The sequence below is a fragment of the Callospermophilus lateralis genome, chromosome 2 (assembly GCF_048772815.1).
Source record: "Callospermophilus lateralis isolate mCalLat2 chromosome 2, mCalLat2.hap1, whole genome shotgun sequence".
Lineage (NCBI taxonomy): Eukaryota > Metazoa > Chordata > Mammalia > Rodentia > Sciuridae > Callospermophilus > Callospermophilus lateralis.
In genome coordinates, this window is record NC_135306.1 from 194,717,318 (window position 1) to 194,741,858 (window position 24,541).

The 24,541-nt window shown below is 34.8% G+C and overlaps 1 protein-coding gene and 2 pseudogenes across 1 annotated transcript; all 3 read left to right on the forward strand.

Moving 5' to 3' along the window:
- The first annotated feature begins 5,228 nt into the window (after positions 1 to 5,228).
- Positions 5,229 to 6,173, forward strand: LOC143390419 (olfactory receptor 5D13-like). Its single transcript, XM_076842809.2, has one exon. The coding sequence runs from the start codon at positions 5,229 to 5,231 to the stop codon at positions 6,171 to 6,173; it is 945 nt and encodes a 314-aa protein (XP_076698924.2).
- A 6,615-nt stretch (positions 6,174 to 12,788) lies between these two features.
- LOC143390420 (olfactory receptor 5D14-like) lies at positions 12,789 to 14,400 on the forward strand (annotated as a pseudogene).
- Positions 14,401 to 20,910: 6,510 nt separating this feature from the next.
- Positions 20,911 to 21,830, forward strand: LOC143390421 (olfactory receptor 5D18-like; annotated as a pseudogene).
- Positions 21,831 to 24,541: the final 2,711 nt, after the last annotated feature.

Here is a 24,541-nt window from a genome sequence, read left to right on the forward strand (position 1 = left end):
ATAAGTGAAATCAAATATTTCAGGATAAATTCTTCTCTATGGCTTGTTCAGCAATATAAGGAAAAGAGAAGGGAGTGTAGTAGGAGATACTGCTGAGATTTTCTCTGCCCAGATATTTTAAAAATTGATTTTCTTGGAAGATGCAACTTTTATTTTTTTTCATGAAGAACTTTTGCTGTAGGCCTATCAAGAATAAATGGGCAAAAGTAGAAAAAATATAGATGAATCATCATTTTATCATAGAAAATGATGTAGATAGTTATAATTTACTTATTTACTTACATATACACTGCATGTAATTATATAATATATGTATGTATATACATATTTAAGCATATAATCATAATTGTGCACATTTCATATATGGTACAATGTAAAAATATTCAGTAACATTTGTAAAGCTTTACCAGCACTGTGCTTTTTACAGTTTCTTCATAATAACCACTTTCTTATACTTTGAAGAATTTGACTGATGAGGCATAATTTTCCTCCCATGTAATTGCCCTAACAGAGATTGAAGGTAAGAAGTATAATTTGTTCAAAAACAAATGGTTTGTCCATTGCTGTTAATTCTGTTAAAGATAGACTGTGTATCAGCCAATGTTTTATCAATATAAGAAAATGACTGCTATTCATTGTTAAGACAGCGTATTTAGAAGAGTGATTTATCCTAAAAGTGCTGAAAGGACTGCTGGAGAGAAAAAGGACTTCCATGGAGCACTAAGACACCGTTAAAATGGAGCAACAAAAATTTTTATAACTCAAATCATCTCATAATTTATTTGTGTGTATTAGGGATGGCTATCCTATCCAGGGGTTTTCACTGAGTCCTAATATGGATGTGCCTTCCTAAGATCTGAAAAGCTGATATAGATTGATACCAACTAGTCACAATAGCCAAGTTATTTAATCAGCCGATATTCCCACTAATGAAAGAATGAGTAAAGAAAACTTGTTACATACACACAATGGAGTACTATTTGACCATAAAGAAGAACAAGACCAAGTCATTTGAAGGAAAATGCATGGAACTGGAGATCATGTTAGGTGAAATAAGCCAGACTCAAAAAGACAAGTATTGTATTATTCTTTTTCTTTCATATGTGAAATCTTTATTTATTTATTTATTTATATTAGTTGCTCAAAACATTACAAAGATCTTGACATATTATACATTTGATTCAAATGGGGTATGAATTCTTATTTTCCACGTGTAAAGATTGCAGGATCACAGACACTAGTATGGCTGTATGTATAATCATAGCTGTATAACCATTGTGATCATATGTGGATTCTAAAATAGAGCAACAATAACAAAAATATAATATTAAAGTAGAAGGGGAACTTTTACTAATGCGGAGAGGGGCTTACAGGAGAGGTGAATACAATTAAAGCATGTTATATGCATGTATCATGCATATAGTTCATAGCAGCAAAATTCACAGTAGGCAAACTGTGGAACCAGCCCAGGTGTCCATCAATGGATGAATAAATAAAGAATACATGGTATATAAATAAAGTGGAGATTTGTTCATCCACAAAGATAAGTTATATTGTTTGCAGGAAAATCAATGGAAATAGGGATGATTATATTAAATGAAGTAAGTCAAACTCATAAGGTCAGGGTCACATGGTTTCTCTCATATGTAGAAGATAGGAAAAAGGAAAAGAAAGATGGGGAAGAAGGGATCTCATGAAAAGCAAAGGGAGATAAGCAGAGGAAAGGGACCAGGATATGTGAGGTGAGGGTGGGCAGGAAGTGCTGGGGAGTGATAGTGGCCAAATTACACTGTTATATTTTGTATTATGTGCATGTGTGAATATGTAATAACAAATCCCATAATTATGTACGACTATAATGAACCAATAAAAATGTGAAAAGAAAAAAATAAGTATGCATTGCATAATGATTACCATGACTAAGGTAATTAACCTCATCTCATATTGCTAACAATTTTTGGTTAATTATTAATCATTGCATTACCATTTATTTACCTTTTCTTTTATATTTTATTATAGTTAGCATGTTTGACAAGTCAATGTGTAAATTTTCCATAGTTAAAATATGTAAAATAAATTAATGGAGTAGGCCTGATGAGGCACTGTCTCAAGTGATTAAGAAGAAATTAAATTCTTGTGCAATGCCACATAAGATACTAAGTCTAATTTCTGTGTTCAAAGTAATTTAGTAAACTTTCTCTAGGGTCTAAATCCCCCCAGGTCATAGAGGTATAAGTAAGACCTTCATTTTCTTTTCTACCTAGAAGTCAGAATAAACTTCTAAATTTTTCTATTTCTCCCCAACCCCCTCCTCCCTCTCTGTCTCTCCTCCACCCCTCCTCCTGCTCCTGTCTGTCCCCTTTAACCTTGTGTTTTCTGAAACATATTCCTAGAAAATTAACCAAAACTCATTGCAGGTGCCCGATGTATCTGCTCATTCTTAATATTTAAATAATATTTGAAATCTGAACAAGAATTTCCTGGAGTCTATTAAAAATAAGAACAAAGTTTTCAGGTGAGTACTCTCAACATTTCAAAATCTTGTAGAAATAAGAGGATGTTATATGTAAGACAATATGTCTTTTGCTATTTTATACTATTTATGAATCATTGAAGTCCTGAACCTTTTAAAGTAGGGAACTCTCTTATACTGAAGGCCATACTACCTAGTTGTCTTCTAGGGGAACTGATATTTAAGTTCTGATCTCTCTTTCTTTCTCTTGGGTATCAATTTTGGTTTTTCATTGTTGTTGTTTGTTTGTTTGTTTGTTTTTGTTTCTGCTTTTTGCTTTTGGGATATCTACCATGTGCCTAATAAAGTCACGCTGAAAATTTTTGAAATGATGGTATAAAATCTAGGAGTACTCTCTCAACATTTCAAAATCTTATAGAAATAAGAGTATGTTATATGTAAGTAATAGGAAACAGACATATCATGATGTTCTCATGTCCTGATAATAACACCTGTAGCTACACCAAGAAGCTATTATTGAAGTAAAAACTGAATATCTCTTTGTGATATTGATTTTCATCTAAGACCTTATGTATTACAAATGTTGCATCAGTAATCCAAGGAAACAGTGTATTTAAGTAAAAGTGAGAGATAATTAAATAAACCAAAGAATAAACTAAGAATATTGGCATGATTGAAGAAGGCTGAACACTGGGATCAGTGAGTTATGGTCTTAGGTAAACCCCAAGTGATACATTTAAATTGAATAAATTAAGGGATAGAGAGGAATTGAAGTGTTTAAAGCCATAGCTTGTTAAGAACCACATAAATTGAGGGTGTAGAAACAATGTTTCACAGGAAGGTGGAAGCACTACAGGGTTGAGTCCAAGCCTCTGCTCCCAGTTTGATAAATCTTCCCTGGGCAAAAACCTGAGATAAGAAGTAGACAACCAGAAAGAGTAAGATTCTCCTGAGAAAACAAAGGGGAAATCAGAAAATGCTTATTGCAGGATGACTGTGAATTAGAAGGTGAGGGAAACCCGGGAATGAGAGCTGAACTCGGCTTTGACATACTAAACTGCACCCACAGGTTTATTGCTGCCCTCGATGATGCTTGTTCTGTTTCTGCAGTGTTTTTTATAATAATATGAAGGTTGAGAAATAGCACTAATTCGTTATTGATTAAAAATTAAAATGGGTCAGGCCCTGGGACCCTCTGTTTCCTGGATTGCATAATTTTTAGACCTAATTAAACACATGAACATTATTTCCTAATTTGATACTTACACATGTTTGAAATAGGTATTATCTTTCCATTATTAGTCATGTTCTATTGATAAAGAAGCTGAGCTCAGAAAATCTAAATAATAAAAGATAACATGGCAAATGCCAAAGTGTGGAAATGATAGTAAATCTCTGTGGGGGAAGCCTGTGCTTCACTCCTGATGCTGGTCTGTGATGAGCTGTTTGCACTCTCCTGATAATTTTCTTTTCTCTGTGAAGGAAGTACATTGTTGAGTGTAAAATATAGCAGCTAGGTATAAAGGAGGTGCATGTTCTTTTTACCTTGAGCTGGTAGTACATAATTCAAACTAGAGTCTCCTGTTTATGGGATTTACAGAAATGATCTTGTGTAAACTTGAACATTTCAGAGATGCACTTATTATTAATCAATTTGCTTTTTTAAATAACTATGAAATGAATTGTGATTATGAACTGCTACAAACAGAACATGTTTTTCTTTCTCAACATATACAAACAAAACGATGATTGCATAACTCAAAATTCTTAAGATAATCACATATGTGTCTTCAATCAAACCCTTCTTCAATATCTGGAGTAAAAATGTCCCTGTTGCCAGAGAGGGTGAGGGTAATTATCTAGCCATTGGTCATTATTCCGTATTTTCTAACTTGCTCTATAGAACACAGATGACTTGAGAAAAATGCATTTTATTTTTATTTAAATAATGAGATTCTGCAAAATAATGACATAATTTGACTAGTAAAGCTGTGAGATTGAAATTTAATAGAAAGTTTAAAAAAATAAAACTAGGTCTGGATGAGCACATTAGAAGCATCAGGGCTTATGAGAAAACCTGTAAGGAGAAAAAAAAAATAGTGAAAGAACAGGTCAAAAGTATGTCCTTCTCCTTTTATAGGTTGCTACCTTATTCTAGAACACTGAGGCAAGTGTTGTGACATAAGTAGGAATCAACAGAAAGCTTGGAGGCATACAAGTCTAGGTTTTCTTTAATGTCCACATGTTTTATGTCTCATAGATTTCTAGGGCAACTCATAAATATTTATGACCTCAGTCTAGGCATCCTACCTGCAGCAGTACCCACTCCTCTCTGCTTTTCCTCTCCCACTGCTTCCTTTAAACATTTCAGTGCTAAATGTATACTCATTGCTTCATTAGTGCTTCTTAGTTTATGAGGAACTACAAAACATGTTTTCTATAACACGGCAGAAGAGTTTTCTCTTTCTCCTAACATAAACAAATTCTCTTAACTGATGCCACTGAGGATCCACTCCACAACTCAGCTCATAGTTAACAAACTGTCTAAATGTAAACAAGTGCCACATTTTGTATCTGCCACATTTTCCTCACATATCTATGGAGCTACTTGTTTACAATTCATTGTTCCATTTAGAGATCTAAATGAATATTTTTAATGTTTTAGAATATTGCCTGATATAGGGTAAATATTCTATGAATATTTGATCATTATTACTTTTATTATTATTTCAGATTTTTTCTTCCAACAACAATCATGCTGTTAACTGAAGCAAATCAGACTTCTGAAGTCACCTTCATCCTCCTGGGCTTCTCAGAATACCCAGACCTCCAGGTGCCCCTGTTCCTGGTGTTCCTGATCATCTACACAGTCACAGCAGTGGGGAATCTGGGCATGATCCTGACTATCAGGATCAATCCCAAACTTCACACCCCTATGTACTGTTTTCTCAGTCACTTGTCCTTTATTGATTTCTGTTACTCCACTACGGTGACCCCCAAACTTCTGGAGAACCTGTTTGTGGAAGACAGAACCATCTCCTTTGCAGGATGCATCACACAATTCTTCTGGGCTTGTATATTTGTAGTAGCCGAAACATTCATGTTGGCAGTGATGGCCGGTGACCGATTCGTGGCAGTTTGTCACCCTCTCCTCTATACAGTCATCATGTCCCAGAAGCTGTGTGCATCATTAGTGGCTGGGACCTACACATGGGGTATAGTTTCTTCCATGACACTCACCTATTTTGTCTTGGCATTATCCTTCTGTGGGTCAAACATCATCAACAATTTTGTCTGTGAGCACTCTGCCATCGACTCTGTCTCCTGTTCAGACCCTTCTGTCAGCCAAATGCTTTGTTTGGTTATCACCATATTTGATGAGGTGAGCAGCCTCTGTATCACCCTCAGTACTTATATTTTCATCTTTGTCACTGTCATGAAAATGCCCTCCACTGGTGGACGCCAAAAAGCCTTCTCAACCTGTGCCTCCCATCTGACTGCCATCACCATTTTTCACGGGACTGTCTTGTTCCTTTATTGTGTACCCAATTCCAAAAACTCATGGCTCATGGTCAAAGTTGGTTTTGTATTTTATACAGTGGTCATCCCCATGCTGAACCCCTTGATCCACAGCCTTAGGAACAAAGATGTGAAGGAGAATTTTAGGAAGTTAATGACTCACCTCCCACTATACTGTTGAAGGCTCAGATTTCCAAAGGAATTTGAGTTGCTGGCTGAAGTTTTAGGTGTTTCTCATGCTCCCTGATGCAAACTATTTAGTCGGTTCATTGGTCAGAGGTTGAAATCTGTTTTAAGACAATTATTTGGTATTTTTTTTTCCCATTTCAATATTTAGCAAAATAGCTCCATGAATTAATGTGTTACAAGTTGAATAGTTTCCCCTGAAATATCTACTCAGAACCTCTAAAGACCATATTTGGAAATAGCATTTTTGCAGTTACAATTCAGGTAAGGAGCAATAAAGAAATCCTGCAGGTCTAGGGGAACCTAAATTCAGTAAAAGTGTCCTTATAAGAGAGAGTAAAGAAAAAATGCAGAGACAAATGAGGAAGAGGGCCATAGAAAGAAGGGAGCCATTTGGTATTTTAGTCACCAACCAAGGAGTAAGGAGGGATTATCCTCAGCACCTTCAGAGGGATCATAGTCCTTCCACCTCCTTGATTTCAGACTCTTTGTCATAAGGTCTGTAAGAAAATGAATCTCTGTTATTTAGAGTCACCAAATTTTGTGGTAGTTTATTCCAGCAGTCCTAGGAAATGTAGGAAATAAGTAAATATCTAATCATAAAATCTAAGTTTCTTATCTTATGCAGTGGCTTGGTAAATAATGTTTAAAATATTCTTTAAATTCATTCTAACCATGAAAATGTCAAAATTACAGTGGAAGTCTGCACATACAGAGATCCATCAGGGCTGAATAGGAATGTGTGTATGGAAGAGTTACTGAGGAGAAGCTGGAACACCTTATCTTAAAATTCTACCAAATTCTTTGTTCCTTTCCCTGCCACAGCCTGCCATACTTGTATTATGCTATAGAAAGTGATGTTAGACATAACATCTCACTTTCAACTAAAAATGTTTACTTCAGCTGAGGATGAAGTTTAGTAGTAGCTTGCACTGTTAAATAAATAAATAAATAAATACAACATTGGATTTATGTGATGTTCCTCAGAAATTACCAAGAGGAGGGGGGGGGAGCAGAAAATATTGGTCTCAAAACCTGAATTGTCACAGTTGATTCTGTAAATTCCACTTACTAATAGAATAGAAAGCACAATGAAATTAATAATCTGTTTGTATAAATATTGCAAAAATTTTAAGATTTAGTTGATTACACATTAAATATGCATAGAATAACTTTGTTTGCTAGATAATTATGGCATTATTGAAACTCTTTTGATACAAATATCCTCTGAATTGATTATTCACATGTTTGGCTTAAACCAGAGATTGTCTGAGTCTGAAAAAAGATCAAACAAAATTTGATCTTTCTATTCCTTTATGAATTATACTTTGTGTTACCAAGTTTCAAGGGTATGTCCTGTGCATACATCTGATATGTTACTCTGCATCATTTCTTTTAATAGAAAATATGTCTACCTTTATTAGGGCATTACTCATACTAGTGAAATTAATTTTGGTAGATTTTTTACTAAAGGAACACAACTAAACTGGATCCAATCCAGACTTGTTTGATGTCAGAGTTTTGAAATTTAACCAGTGTTTTGAATATATTTTTAAAATTTATTTATTACTTCTATTCAGTTGTACATGACACTAGAAAGCTCATTGATTCATTGTACACAAATGGAGAAGAATTTTTCACTTCTCTGGTTGTTCATAAAGTAGACTCACACCATTCGTACAATAATACATGTACCTAGAGCAATGATGTCTGTCTCATTCCACTGTCTTTCCTAGCCCTTTGCCCACCCCCAGCCTTTGCCCCATTCAAAGTTTCTCTACTCATCCCATCCCCCGCCCATTATCTATTAGTATGCATTCATCAGAGAAAACATTCAGCCCCTGTATTTTTGAGATTGGTTTATTGTACTTAGCATGATATTTTCAAACTCCATCCATTTACTTGCAAATACCAAAATTTTATTTTCTTTTAATGCTGAGTAGTATTCCATTGTGTAAATGTACCACATTTTCTTTATCCATTCCTCCTATTGAAGGGCATCTAGGTTGCTTCCACAGTTTAGCAATTGTGAATTGTGCTGCTATAAACATTGAGATGGCTATGTCACTACAGCATGCAGATTTTAAGTTTTTATAGTATAGATTGAGGAGTGGAATAGCTGAGTCAAATGGTTCTTGCATTCCAAGTGTTCTAAGGAATCTGCATACTGCTCTCCAGATTGATTGCACCAATTTAGCCTACATAATCTTAATTATTAAATATTAATTAGTTCCCTAGAATAACTGTTTTCATCTCAAACAAACCTTTAACTTCATTTTGTTATTAAAAAAAATGTATCACCAAACCTTCCCTTTTATATGAGAGTAGATAATTATAAAGCATAAACTTAATAGGTACTTCACTTATATTTTAGTTGTAATGCAGGGATCACACACACATCACCATGATTCTGGACAATTAGTGTTATACTGGATTACACATTATGCAATGAGGTATGGAAAAGCAACTCAAGAATGGCTCACTCTAGGAACAAAATGAAACTTCCAGTGTTAATTCCACTACTGAAGCCTGAACTTCTGTATGTGTGGTGGGGTTAGGGGTGTGATATTATAGTTATTGAAGAATGAGAAACATATTTTCCCTCTTCTGAAACATTGATGTAAAATTGAGTATTTTTAATGGATATCCTTAGGAATAAACTAGTTTGTTAAGTTCTTTATGGTATATTGGCTTGTATATGGAGAGGGGATGAATTTCTTTTGATCTTTTTATTGTGAATACAATAAGATAATGATAAAAGACAATGCAGAAAAGAAGTCAGAAAAATCTGTGATTATTTAATTATTAGTAGCACAAATCAGCAGAAATTATCAGACCCAAGGTAATCAACATCTTTAATTACTGATTAAATTATTAAATGTACTAAAATATTTCTCTACAACTCTGAAAGTACATAAATTAGGTAAGATAATAAGAATGGTTTATCCTCTGATCATAATTTGTTAGTTATAGATATTTACAAAGGAATACACAAAATTTCACAGAAATATATTTATTAAAATTGCATGTAGTGCTAAAATGTTTTTGAGTCTACTTACTTCTATGTAGACTCTCTCACATTTCCATACCTCATGTTAAATGTCTGTGAGTTCAACATGGGTATGAGCACTCAGAGACTCTGCTGCCCACTGGTAGGAGGTATCTTAAGGACTGAGTTGAAAATAAAAGCAAAGAAGCAAGGGATATAAGCTTTCTTAACTCATCAAAATTGGCTAAACTTAAAATTTTAAAGCTATTTGGATGAAATGAACATTGTACAAAAGGTCAACAGAATATTTATATCAAATCTAACTATGTTGGACCCATAATAGGCAGCAAAGAAGAGAATAAATATCAGGTAACAGACCAGAGGCCCAGGTGTGCTGTTCAGTATAGTGAGGCAACTGTGTAAGAATATTTTTAAATTAAATTTCTAAAAGGTAGTAGTTAGTAAATGTTAGTAAATAATAGCACAAGTCAAGACATTGATGAACCTACTACCTGAAGACAATAAGGAAAGAACACAAGCAAATCAGGACATCTGAGTGACATGAAGAGTGTCTGCTGCTCCCATTCCATGACATGATGTTAAAACCAGCTCTCCACTACTTTGCCTGACCTCCAATCAGGAAAAGCATGAAGAAAATGGAGAGTGGCCTCCTGAAGAGAGTATGGAGCAAGTACTTGCTCCTGTGAAGAGCACCAGGTGGTAGTGATGCCAGAGAGGGGGCACTATACCATTTCAGGAAACTGGCAGAGAAGTCTAAATCTCTCAATTAACATCATCAATCAAAAAAGGCTTAAAACTTTGTTTGACATATAAAAAAAATACATTTGAATATTATTCAAAGCCTACAAAGAATTACAAAATAACTCACAGAAGCAACTAGAAAGTAAGATACGGTTTCATACAGTTGGCAAAAATGTTTTAAGCTATATGAAAAGTAAAATGTATTAGCACTTTCAATATATTATGCAAATTAGATGAAAAAATAGATAACAGTGAGTTCATTTATTAATGTAGAGATAACCGATATTGTATTATTTTCTGATTCCACAAGGATAGTAATGACCTATAAACAGCTCCATTTTGTAAGTCACTACTAACAGAATGGCTCACTGTGATATTGTTTTATTTGTTTTAAATCTCTCTCTCTCTCTCTCTCTCTCTCTCTCTCTCTCACACACACACACACACACACACACACACATACACACATATGCACACCTCTGGCCAAATGTTATTTATGAAAATACAACCACATCAGTACACACATTGGACATATTAAAGATATAAGGTATGCATGTATCTATTCATCTCCATTTTATACAATTCTATCTTAGTCTTCAATAATTTCCTAATAACAAGAAATGATTAGTATAGTCTTCTTATATTCTGATTTCTGTTTCTTAGTTTGTATATTTATATATAAATGTGCATGTTTAAGGGTATGTGTGGGGGGTGTGCGCGCGCGCGCGCGCGTGTGTGTGTGTGTGTGTGTGTGTGTGTGTGTGTGTGGTTGCCCTATAAACTTGTTGCTTTGGAATCTACCACATGCACATTACAAATATTTTTTAAACCAATGAATTCATTGAAATGTACCCTAGAATATATTCTAATTATTTAACTTTAATGATACATTTATTTAACCTAATATGTGTAAAATATTATAATGCCCACATAAAATCAGAAAATAAATTTGCAATATTTTTACGTTCTCTTTTCCTAACTAAGTTTTTGAAAGCAAGTGTGTAGTTCATACTTCCAGCACACCCCAATTAAGAGCTGACACATTACAAGGTCTCAAAAGCCACCTGGGGTGAGTGGCCACCATATTGGACAGAGTAAGCTTAGAATTTCCCCCTGTGGTTTCTCCTGCCTTCCTCTGTCCTGCCCTCTGGCTTCCCTGCTGCTTCTTTTTTCTGTATCTGGGGCAGCTCATGCTTTTTGAAAGTCCTCTGCTAAATAAATTATTTTTGTTGAGGGTGAAAAAAACTTTCAGAACTTAGTGACTAAAAACGATCTCTTGCCATTCTGTAAACTGACAGGGTAGATATTGTGCCATTATCACCAAGGCCCATGAACACTGCTGCGATTATGTGAACAGAGCTAGTACTAATACTTCCACTCCAAGATGGTATCTGCTTATAGTTAGGTGATCTGGTGCTGGGTATTGGCCAGGGTGCTTTTTCTAGCAGCAACTTAACCTGCATTTAAGTTCCACTGGTTTCCTTATATGATGCTCTCAGAGTTGGAAGAGAGTGAAAGTAGAAGCTATAAGACATCTTGCTGCTTCCCTCCAGAATCTGCAAGACACTCATACCACACTTTCTTGGTCAAGAAAGTCACAATTCTGACTTAATGTGTCCATCACTGTACTGTGTGCCCCAGCAGGAACATACTCTCTGGAGAGAAAAGACCTCCTAACTACTGGAGTTCATGATTTCACTCACAGGAAGCAAGGTTTCAGTGGGTGGATCATCAATAGGTAGAAAAGCCACCCCCTTTACACTTTGGGCTCATATATTATTTTGGTCTCAGAAATTATTACAGAAATTACAATGCATATTGGATGAAGAGTCTATATATTGAGCCTATGTATCACATTCCAGTGGATAGTATTCTAGAGGTTATTTTTCCATTCTTCTGAAATATTACCATGCAAATTTTCTCAGCCAAATTTGAAAAGACAACCCCATTTTAAATTTCCAGTTCTTCCTCGAAGCCTTCTTTGTTCCCTGCTGTCCTTCATGGCTACCCCAGAGATGGACGATTGTGCTGTAGCTATCTACCTTTAGGTTGTGCCAGCATATCATGGGGAATATTAGGAAAAGAAGGTCTCAGTGCTGTCTGCATATTCAAGTTGTCAGGATAATGAGTTCATAAACTCTTGAACTTATGAGTTGAGGCTGAGCAGAAGGAAGCCATGAAGTAAGAGTATGAACCCTGGATATTGGTGCCACATTCTCTTGTGATTTTAAGAAGAGGAGTGCAATTGATTGCTGCCCATGCCTAATATGATAGATTGGTAGGATCACCAACATCCTGCTCAAAATGGGATGTTTGGGTTGCATGGTAACTTGGGGACCTTTTACCAATCACTGTTGCTAGCAGGATGTGTTAAAATTCTGATAACTTCTATCTGCCATGTATCCTCCAAGGACAATCATATACACTGGGTTTTGTGCCCCAAGTAACTGAACAGCCTGTATGGCAGACTGCACTTGTTATAGAGTTTTCTTTTGTTATGGTACCCACTTAGTAGGAACCACATTTTGATGAGTTTTATAGAGAGGCTAGAGTAACATACCTGAATCTCCTATATGCTTACTTCAAATTCTAGAGATACCCTGATTTTTTGAAGTAGATGAGGCATTATTTCAGCTTTATTTATTTATTTTTAATCAGAGAGGGCATTTTAATTATATGTAAACAAAGTATGATAGTTAACTCCATGCTGCCATTTTTCTGTGTGATTTCAAGAAAATACCACTTATTAAGGATGGTATAAGAGACTTGCCTTAATTGCCTGTGTAGGTGCTTGTGAGGAATGATTTGCTGTTGATTCTCTAGAGTTACTGTCCCTGGGGTTGTAAAGTTAGATATAAGATGTTTGGTGACCCATTATACTCAGCCTACAGAGAAACAGGAGGGGGTGACCTGTTTCTCCGTGGCAGGTAAGTTTATTCAGGTTTCCTATGAAATTGTGAAAATATTATTTTCCTAATATTGTAACTGGGATTCTCTTTGACTTTTTCCTTTTATGCTAAGTTGCTATAAATGCAATTGAATTCTGATCCATGGAATAATCATGTAAATATTTCAAACGCATTTAAATATTTGGCCTCTAGGTATCTAGACATCCATTTCACAAAGAAAATAAACATGTTATGTTCGTTTTATATGAAACATAAATTGGTATGTGGATTTTGTAAGAAGGAAAATTAGTTAATTTTGAGAAATCTTGGACCCAATACAACTTGGGCTGTTTACAAGTTATCTCTTTGGTGTCAAACTAAACTGGAAGCTAACCCATAAGCCCTAATAAAGTGTGTGTTCATTGTTCTCCTTGACCACTCAGCAGTTAATATATTCTATTAAAGAAATAAGCTTATGAGAGAAAAAAGTGCTGAAATGGGATTGTTCCTCTCTTTATCGATGACCCCCTAATATTTTATTTTTGTTTAATATAAAGCATATTCTCTCACTCTCACTGACTTTAATTGATTTGTGCAAATAAAATACAGTTGCAATGCATATTATTCTTTGAAGCAAATAATTCATTTTTTTTCACGAACTCGTCCCTGGTTTGTGAATTTATATCCATTTCCTATCAGTTATGTGCCTTTCATGCTTATCGACAGTATTGCCACTCATCCCCATAAATCTTATGTTTGACAGGAGCAAGTGTCTTCAACTACACTCTCCCATGGAAGGAAGTTATGTGATGGCTGTAGGAAATCTGAGTCTGGCGACAACTTTTGCTCTCTTAGGTTTCACAGACTTCCCAGAGCTTCAGATTCCTCTCTTTCTCATCTTTCTGCTCATGTACATTATCACCGTGGTGGGAAACCTTGGGATGATAGTGATCATTGACATCAACTCCAAGTTCCATACCCCCATGTACTTCTTCCTCAGTCACCTTTCTTTCGTTGACTTTTGTTACTCTTCCATCGTTACCCCCAAGCTGCTGGAGAACTTGGTCTTGGCGGATAAAAGCATCTTCTACTCCAGGTGCTTGCTGCAGTACTTCCTGTCCTGCACAGCCGTAGTGACTGAGTCCTTCCTATTGGCAGTGATGGTCTATGACCACTTTGTGGCCATCTGTAATCCCCTGCTGTATACAGTGGTCCTGTGCCCTACAGGTGGCTGGGTCATATGTCTGGGGTATGTTTGGCCCCTTGGTCCTCCTTTGCTATGCTCTTCGGCTGAGCTTTTCTGGATTTAATGTAATTAACCACTTTTTCTGTGAATATACTGCCCTCATTGCTGTCTCCAGCTCTGACATCTGTGTCCCACATTTGCTGCTTTTTGGCTTTGGGACGATCCTTTCTCTCTACTGTGTGCCCAACTCCAAAAACTCCTGGCAAACAGTCAAAGTGGCCTCTGTGTTTTACACAGTTGTCAACCCATTCTGAACCCCCTGATCTACAGCCTGAGGAACAAAGATGTCAAAGAGGCTGTTTGGAAATTGGTAGGAAAGAAAGTACCGTTTCACTGAACCAGTCTCAAGAAACGTTTTTATCCTAATGAATAAGACAATGGAACAGAACCTGTTTCTAAGCCTATAGCATGTGTTTCTATGAGGTTTGTATAGATGATTGGGAAGCGTGGACTGATCAATTCAAATCTCATGAAGAAAAGAAAGAAGTGTAATATTGAGATGAATTTCATAAGATTCTGATCCATGAAACATCTACTTCTTTGAAGCCTCTGAACTCAAATATTTTTTAAAAAGCACAAAATATGATAGATCATGTAGTATGGGGGATACAGTCAATACAAGAATAATTTTAACTACCACAGAATTTTTTTCTCATTTATTAATGTGTATGACAATGAGTGCCTGGCCTTTAAGGTCATTTGAGTTGTGTCACAGAAGTATTGTGTCAATGTGGGGAGATAAAGGTAGATATGCTCTGAGATTTAAAAAAATAAAATCCTTTCTGATACCTTCATGCCATGGTTCTGTGAATTTTAGAACTTAAGAGTCTCACAGTTAAAACATTCAAATCATCTTCTGTTGAGATGTTGGGTACATGGCTACACTAACCTCGAATGACTGATGTGACTTGAAACAGGAACTGAACTCTATTTCTGACTACAGATCTAGTGCCCTTTCTGTTTAGTGCTGCTGAGACTTTTAGTGGAAGAGTGCATAAAAATTAATTATGTCTTTCGGAAAAGACAAACATTGGAATCTTCAATATTTCTAGGTAGCACACTGGTACTACTAGTCAAAATGTTGCAGTCCCAGAATCTTCATACCTGGGAATCTCTAACATTGTCTAATCCAGTTTATCCAGAATATAAGCAATAAATAAATCATTTGGTTTCTATGAAAGTTACTGGGATAGCAACTCATTCCTCTCAACTCTGTTAAATAAAGAAACTGTATTCAGTGTATCTTTCCTGTATGAATTGCATTTTAAGGTCATTTAACAGTAAACATGAGAGGAAGTTCAGAAGAAATCAAGCCTGAAAAAGCAGAAATAAGAAAATCACAACTCTAGAACTGTTCATCTGAAAAAAATTTAAAAGACCATGGTGATCACAATGATTTCAATGGGTGTTAAAATCATTAGGCAAAAGAGAGTGGGTAATTTTAAAATAAAGTAATCAACCTGACGCTGTCCCTACATGCAGGGTGCACTCCACATAGGCTTCATACAAGAATGCTCAAGAAATACATGTAGGACAGGAAAAATTAATCCATGCATCAACAGTTCCTGGAGTTCCTTGGTTTGAGGCTTGCAGTATTGAGGAAAGTATTTCATTGTTGTTTCCCTGGAAGTCTTAAAATGACTTAAAGATTTGCTGTAATATTGATGTATTGTTTCTGTTTTTACTATTACAGATTATTTCTGCTGATCTGAAATTTTTATCAGTAATGGACTAACAAAAGTGTGCCACAATAGCACTCTACTAATCCCATTCAATATTTCTTCATTTGTCCTATGAAAAACCAAGTTAGTGGCATAAATACAGCCTTGAAGGACAAATACAGATATATCCTATATTGTCCTTGTTATATATTTACAAAGAAATTGAGAAAATATACAGAAAGCTCACCTACTCCAGAGTTAAGATACATAAATAAAAGACCTTCTATTTGAAAATAAATGGGTTTTCTCTTCTTTGCAAACAAACTCAAAACTCAAACTCAAAAACTCAAAACTGTGCTCCTTCACAAAAGCCCCTTGCCTGACATGTCTAAATAAAATGACAACTACGTTAACATCTATTTTGGCACTAAAGGAAATGATCACATATTTATCTATTTTTATATCCTACTTTAAATATAACTTTGATGAGCAAAGAAATGCTGTCTCACCAACTCTTAAGATAGTACCTGGCTCAAGGTAAGTCTGTCATAAATATTTATTGAATGAATAAATCAATGAACAATTAAATGAGTAAATCACATATCATCATTATGAACTCAATCTTCTTTCCCTGATTCCTGTCCCAGAAAACAATGATCATGGAATAATAATTAATTTAATACTGATTATGAAATGCATACTTTTCAAACAGTATGTGCTCAATGGTTATTACTTATTATGGCTTATTACTAGAAAAAGATTAGATATCTTTGGAGAGGAATGTTTTAATGAGATTTCATTTTATATTCTTATATCAAAAGCATATCCTTGGACATAATTGGTATGCAAACACGCTGAGTGACTGGACATGAAAATATTCTAAAGAAGCTATTTTAGTATTTTCTGAAGGAGAATAATTGACATATCAGTTTCCATTTGCAAATAATTTCTCCATGTTGTACATTTGTTAAAAATACTGAGGTGCCACAAAATAAAACACATGGTGGGAAGTGGGTTGGCAAAGCACAATTGTACTTCTGCAGAAAGGTGCACTCCCAAAGAGAATCTGAAGGACAAGTTCATCTAGGAAGGCAGTAGGATAATATTCATTCCTAAAAAGATAGCACCTATTGTTCCTGGCTCCTGATAAGAAGAGTCCCTGGTTATACTCTACAGGATTAGCTAATTTAAAATCTGGGGTGGGCATTAAACAGGGCTACAGTTGTGATTGGATACATATTAGAGAATTGTAAAAATGGCTTCATTCTGACCACAGGGTTCCCAAACTTAAGAAGGATCCATTCTACAGGTGAAACATATTACAGTAAACATGCATGTGCAACATTGCAGGTTCAACTATAATAGAAAGGAAAACATAAATATCATATATTATTTTAGAGATACAATATAACTATTGCAATAAGCTTGGCTAAAGAAATATTAGTACAGAAGACCTTTTTTCATTTTTACTGCCAACTTTTAAAATATTATTTTAATACGTAAATTATAATAGTATACATTTACTTTAAATAATTACAATATAGTAATATTCAGAAGTTTTTTAAACTCTCTGTTCTCTACTTCCCCACAGTTTTGGTAGGTTTAGCTCTGACCCAGTTGCATGAAAGGTCATATTTATTATTCAACAATAATTCATGGTATACTTTGTGCTGGTTATTCGTCTAGCAGCTTATAATATATCAGTGAACTCAACAATGAATTTATTACTTTCCCAGAAAATTTATTTTAGCAAAGGAAAAGAAATTATATACTTAAAATGCAGTACAAAAGAATTTAAGAAATACATTTTTTCTGTGTTAAACACTTTAAATGGTAATATTGTAGAATAGGGTAATCCCTTCAGTATAGTAGTGTGTTCATATAAGACTTCACTAAAAAGATATATATTGGGCTGGGGATGTGGCTCAAGTGGTAACGTGCTCATCTGGCATGCACAAGGCACTAGGTACAATCCTCAGCACCATATAAAATAAAATAAAGATGTTGTGTTCACTGAAAACTGAAAAATAAATATTAAAAAATTCTCTCTCTCTCTCTCTCTCTCTCTCTCTGTGTGTGTGTGTGTGTGTGTGTGTGTGTGTATGTGTGTGTCTTCTCTCTCTCTCTAAAAAAAAAAAAGATATATAAGCAGATATTAAAAGGAAAGAATTCCAGTAAGAGGGAGTATAAAAGCCAACAATGAAGGAGTGTGGTCTTCTTTTAAGAAACAACAAGGAAGTCAGAGTATCTGCATGCACAGCTAGTGTAATAGTTAGCTTGTACTCACTGTGATATGACAAGGACAAGTTACAGGAGGAAAAGGTTTCAGAGGGTCAGTGCATGATTGGCCCACTCTGAAGCTGAGGGCCAGAGATAAGGCAGATCAACATGGTAGCAGGATAGTTTGGAGGAAAGGAGTTCATGACAAGGCACCCAGTAAGCAGAGAACTCTACACACTAAAGTGTGTAAATATTCCATTGAAAACCTTTCTCTAGCCACTTTTTACCCGTCTACACTTACTACCCAGTTAATTTATATCAGTGGATTAATCCAACATTTAAATGACATGTCTCATAATTTAATCATTTCACCTCTGAAAAGTTGTGCATAGTCTCACAAATGAACTTTTCAGGGACCCCCCCACATCTGAACCAAACAGTTGGGGGAAAGAAACCACAGATAGGTCCAAGATTTAACAGTGATTTGATCATTTATCCAGTTGAATATTGGCCTTTCTAAATCTTTCAGCTTTAACTTTCAGTGAAGCATTACAACCTGAACAGCTGGATATTCACTCTTTTCCAATATGAACAAATTATTTAATTTGGTAGAAATTAAATAATTAGGCCTAACAAATACAAATCATTTTTATATTGATGATTCTTATATATGTTTCTATAAATGAAATTTATGGAGCATAAAATTTATGAAATTTATGGGGCAAAAGACAGTAATGAAGGTATGGGGAAGGTGAATTTAATATGTGTTATATAAAATGCTCCTGATGCTGCTAGATGTTTTTCTCTAAATTTTCTCAGATATTAAAATTATATCAACTTGAGGTGATTAATTTTAATTGCTTGTGTATGACCTCAAGAGAATTAAGCAATTGATTGTCTCTAGGGTTCTTATCTCCAAAACTAACTATAGATATAAGAATATTTGCATTGAGCCAACCAGGAGAGCTCCTACCTTAGGCGTCAGTAGGTTTGTTTTCAAATTCAAAAGACATATTGGTTTAAATTCAATGTAGGAAACCGATCCTCTTAAAACTAGAGATTTCTTGAGAAATAGATGTGAAAGAACCAGGAACAGTGAGTATACTTTTTCTACAGAGTTTCATATTAGAGGACCATCTTAACTGGCCCCTCACCAGAATCACAAAAACAAAAAAATCATGTATTGTCTCACTTTTGCAATTTTTGAAGGAGTTATCAAGATAAATTCATTTAAATAAAATAAATTAGACATTGAATAGAATGTCTATAAAAATAAAGAATCTTATTTGATTAAAGTTAGAAGAATGTAACCACTGATAGCAAAAAATAACAAGCACAATTGAGAAAAAATACTGGGATAAAGATTTCAGCTATGATTTCTTCCTGGACTGGAAGTTCATATAAGTTTTTTTTTTTAACCTGGGATTTAATAATAGCATTTTTGATAATGCAGTCATTGCATTAAATGTAAAAATAGTTTTAAATAAAATTTAAGATTCTTTAGATAAATAAAGCATGGTAGTAATAAAATAGATAATAGAATGTATGGCTTGTGCATTGTCTTTTGAGGTTGACTTTAATAGGTAAATTCATAAAGATAGGAACAGATATGGTCATTGAATGTCTCAGTGTATGATCAGATATCTTTATTGATGGGCTATGTAATGACTATTTCATAGATTCCGTGACTAAAGATGACTTTTCATAGGTAGTAGGGGAAGGTTGCTGGCATGGTTAGATATGAGAGGTTTTTGGCACTAAAAACAGAAATATGTTTCTTTTATATTACCCTCCTCTCCCTGCAATGAAACATCTTCAGGGTATAGTACTACCTAAAATTGTTAATTGTACTCTTCTACAGGTAACATAAGCACAGAATAAAAATATAGTGTATTTTAAAGTTAGAGAAAGAGAGAGAAAAGAGAGACTGAGTGCATGATTCCCAGGAGAGGGATATTTCTATGTCAGAATTATATTATAGTTAGTTACTTCTGGCTGAGAAAAAGTACCTAGTTCCCCCTCTAATATATATCATCTTGATAGTGCTTTCTAGTATATTTCTTTGTCATATAGCCCATCACAGAATTACCTCCAATAGAATTAGAATTTCCAGTTTGCTTACTTGTTTTAAACATGATTATTAAAAAAAAATTCTAATATCTAAATCTAGAATCAGGACCAGACACTAGTAGATAAGAAGTAGATATATCACTGGAGGCCTGAGGATCTGGGCTTCAGTTATAGATGTGTAGAGGGTTCTTAGTCTGCATTTCATTGGGAAACTCAAGATTTCTTTGGCTCTAGAATAAGAAAGTAAATTAAAATATGTTTACAAATTGTTCCAGTTATATTTTTTTCTTTTAATCATTGAGCAAAGATTTGTAATAGAACTCATTAAGTCAAACAGCATACTTGCTGCAAATTTAATTCAGATTTGTGTTGATATCACAGATATTGGGTCAAAAAAGAAGATTTAAGTGATATGTGAAATTAAAAACAAAGGCACAAGGTTAAGCATTAGCGTGTCAATATATCAAGGAATGTTTATAAAAATTAATTTATTTAAAAGCTTACAATCTTTTTGCTGGTTAAAGAACTGAGATCATCCATTATCATTGATAATTAGATTTATCTTATACAAATTTATAATTTTAAACAATGGTTGAAAGTTTTATGTGAACATTTGTTAAAATGGCCATTACCATTGATCCGAATTTTTCATAATTGTATTAAAAATTATCTTTCAGAACTCATAATTTAATTCATTAATTGTATGTTTATAATGTTAAAAAGCAGTTCATACTTTTAAATAGTAGATATGTTGTCTACCACATATAAATAAACTCACAGATTCTGAAAGTGGTAATTTATAAACTTTGAAAGCGCAGTGAACCACACTGCGTCAGTCCTCACTCTCCCTAATATTTTTGTTTTCAGAATTAACTCAGATTCCAAACAACAGAAACATGGTTCTGACAGACAGAAATAATAGTGGGGCCACCTTCACCCTCTTGGGCTTCTCAGATTATCCAGAACTGCAGGTCCCACTCTTGGTTTTCCTGGCTATCTACAGTGTCACAGTGGTAGGGAACATTGGGATGATTGCCATAATCAAAATTAATCCCAAACTTCACACCCCCATGTACTTTCTCCTCAGTCACCTCTCTTTTGTGGATTTCCGCTCTTCCTCCACTGTTGCTCCAAATATGCTGCTGAACCTAGTTGCATCCTTTTCAGGATGTGTGGTACAAATTTTTTTCTTTTGTACCTTTGTGATAACTGAGTCCTTTCTGCTAGCAGTGATGGCCTATGACCACTTTGTGTCCATCTGAAACCCTCTGCTCTACATAGTGGCCATGTCCCAGAAACTCTGTACTGTGCTGGTGGCTGGATCCTATGCATGGGGGGTGGCATGTTCTCTGATACTAATGAGCTCTGCTCTACAGCTGTCTTTCAATGGCTCCAACACCATTGACCACTTCTGTGAGTTCTACTCCCTGTTCTCCCTCTCATGCTTGGATCCCCACATCACCTCCTTGCTCCTCTTTATTTCTGTCACATTTAATGAAGTCAGCACACTGCTCATCATCCTCACGTCTTACTTGTTCATAGTTGTCACAATCCTCAAGATGCGATAAGCCAGTGGGCATCTCAAGGCTTTCTCCACCTGTGCCTCTCACCTGACCACCATCTCCATCTTCCATGGCACCATCCTGTTCCCTACTGTGTGCCCAACTCCAAGAACTCCAGGTACACCATCAAAGTGGCCTCTGTGTTTTACACAGTGGTGATCCCCATGTTGAACCCCCTGATCTACAGTCTGAGAAATAAGGATGTCAAGGACAAAGCCAACAAAATATTGGGCAGTAAAATCTCTTCTTTTTGAGCATCATATTATCATGGAATTTTTTCCTGATGTATAAATTGTGTTCTTGAAGGTTGGTTTTAGGGATAGGATTAAAATGAATAGAGCCAATATTATGCAGTGGAATTGAAATGGATTTCACTTTCAAGAGAATAAACTTAGATGTCTTTTTGTTGCTGTAAAACATCAGCAATCTTTCTCATTTTCCTTGTTTTACCTACAAAATTGGAATAATATAACTTACAATCATATAGTGAAGATTAACAAAAAGCCTACATATCATATGGGATAAAAGTCAGAAAATATTAACTATCATAGGGAATTTCAGAGAAGGGAGTATTTAAATGCACTGAGGAACTCGAAAGGGATGTTTTTCTAAAATAGGTATTGTGTGAACTTGTCCAAGGAAAAGAGAAAGAAAGGATTTTGGAGATATAGTTCAGTGAAGAAGGAGTTTTAGTCAGAAGAAAACAGTGTATACATGAAATCCAGGAGGTAAGAATGTGATATTTTATTTTATTGAGTTAATATGACACATTTGTGTATGTGCTGCTAGGTGTCTATGTTTATTATGCAATGTAAACAATTTTCTTGGTATAAATAGAAATTTGAAAGAAAGATGCTGTGTGTCCTGAAATATTTTTAAAGTAGCTCTGCATGGTAGTGTGATAATCTATGACAGAACCCACCAGAGGATCAAAAGTGGTAGACTTCACCTTAGAAAATTTCTTACATTAAGCTAAGAGACTGGGTTGATGGCTTCCTGCTATTATTCCTGCTATTATTAAGCTATTATTCTATCTTGGATAATATCACACATATTCTCGATTTTACTGAAACTTGTTGTTCTGAGCATAAACATAAACTCTGAATTCTCTCAACAAAAATTTTATTTATTTTGTTTCAAGTGTTCCAAGATAACTATTTATATAATCTTCTTCAAAGTAAATTTGAAAACAAGGTATCATCCTAATTAACATAATTAATTAAAATATGAAAATTTTGGTGTTAATAACTATTTTTATTTGAATAACTTGCTCTGCTTTTTCATTCTCTTTACTAAATGTGTCCAGATAAAATTTCAAATATTCATCAATACAATGAAAAAATACATTTTTAATATATTTAACTAAGTGAGAAAAAATACCTGGGGTATATGTTTATAAAGGTTTAAGAGCGTTATTTGTTATTGTGATATTATTTTAAATGTTTCACAAATACTAAAAATGTTTATTTTATGTGCACTATTAGATAAGGAATCATATAATCCTGTGTCCTAGGCACAATGCTATTTTCTTGTAGTCCCAGCTACTTGGAAGAGTGCAGCAAAAGGATCACAAGTTCAAGGCCAGCCTGGGCAACTTAGAAGCGTCTCATTTCAAAATAACATTTTTTGTTTGTTTGTTTGCTTGTTTTTGTCTTGTTTTTTGATGAGAGTAATTCACAAAGGAAGATGAAAATGAGTAAGAAAAAGTCCATGAATTTGCAGAATAGGAGAAAAGTTATTCTGGGAATGATAGCTTTGAAAGGAAACCGAAGAATCTTTAGATTCAGAAAATCTTATCTATCTACGAATAGTTGTTTTGAGAATTTAGGAATGGCTTATCTGTAACTACTTACTTGCATGAAACTTTAAAATGTTTGTGTTATGTAGGGGCACCCAGACTGTGGTTTAAACAATGTTCATGTTAAATATATATAGTCAGGAAAGGCACAGACATGGAGGGGTGTTGAGGCATCTCAGTATGATGGTCTCTGGCATTACATAGGGAGTCTGCCCTCCCTGAGCCCTTGCAAATATGCTCTTTCCACAGTCATGTGGTAGTACAAACTGAAACTAGCATGTGATGCATCCCTACCAAGGATTCTCTGTGTGACAGTGGGCAAATTATGCCTGTCTATTCCTCAGTCACTTCATTTGTAAGGGGCATAAAATCACTGATATCATTTATATTATAAAGAAGAAATATTATAATAGTTGGATTTAGAAAAGTACCTTGCATATAGGAATTGCTCAATAAATGTTTGTCATTATTCTCACTAATGGAGCTTCATGGTCCACATTCTTTCTGTGGAGAATGATGTGTCTTCAGACTGTATAATATACAGGAAGGAGCTGTTAAGCATAAAGCAGACATATTTATAATATGTCTTCAATCTAACATAATGATGAAAAGACTCTAGAATGAAACTACAGAATGCTAAAGAAAGAAATTGAAGAAGACCTTAGAAGATGAAAAAGATCTCCCATGTTCTTGGATAGGCAGAAATAATATTGTCAAAATGGCCATGTTACCAAAAGCACTATACAGATTTAGTGCAATTCCTAAAATAAGGTTCTTGTGACATACTTCATAAAAATAGAAATGACAGTCATGAAATTCATTTGAAAACATAAGAGGCACAGGATAGCCTAAGAATCCTTAGCAAGAAAAGTGAAGCAGGAGGCCTCATAATACCAGTCATTAAATTATACTACAGAACTACAGTAACAATAATGGCATGGTATTAACACAAAAACAGACATGAAGATGAAGAGAAATAGAACAGAATAATAGAAACAGAGACATACCTACACAAATACAGTTACTTCATACTAGGCAAAGGCACTATGAACATACACTGGAGAAAAGATAGCCTCTTCAACAAATGATGCTGGGAAACCTGATAATCCATATGTCACAAAATGAAATTAAACCCCTATCTCTCACCCTGCAAAAAACTCAACTCAA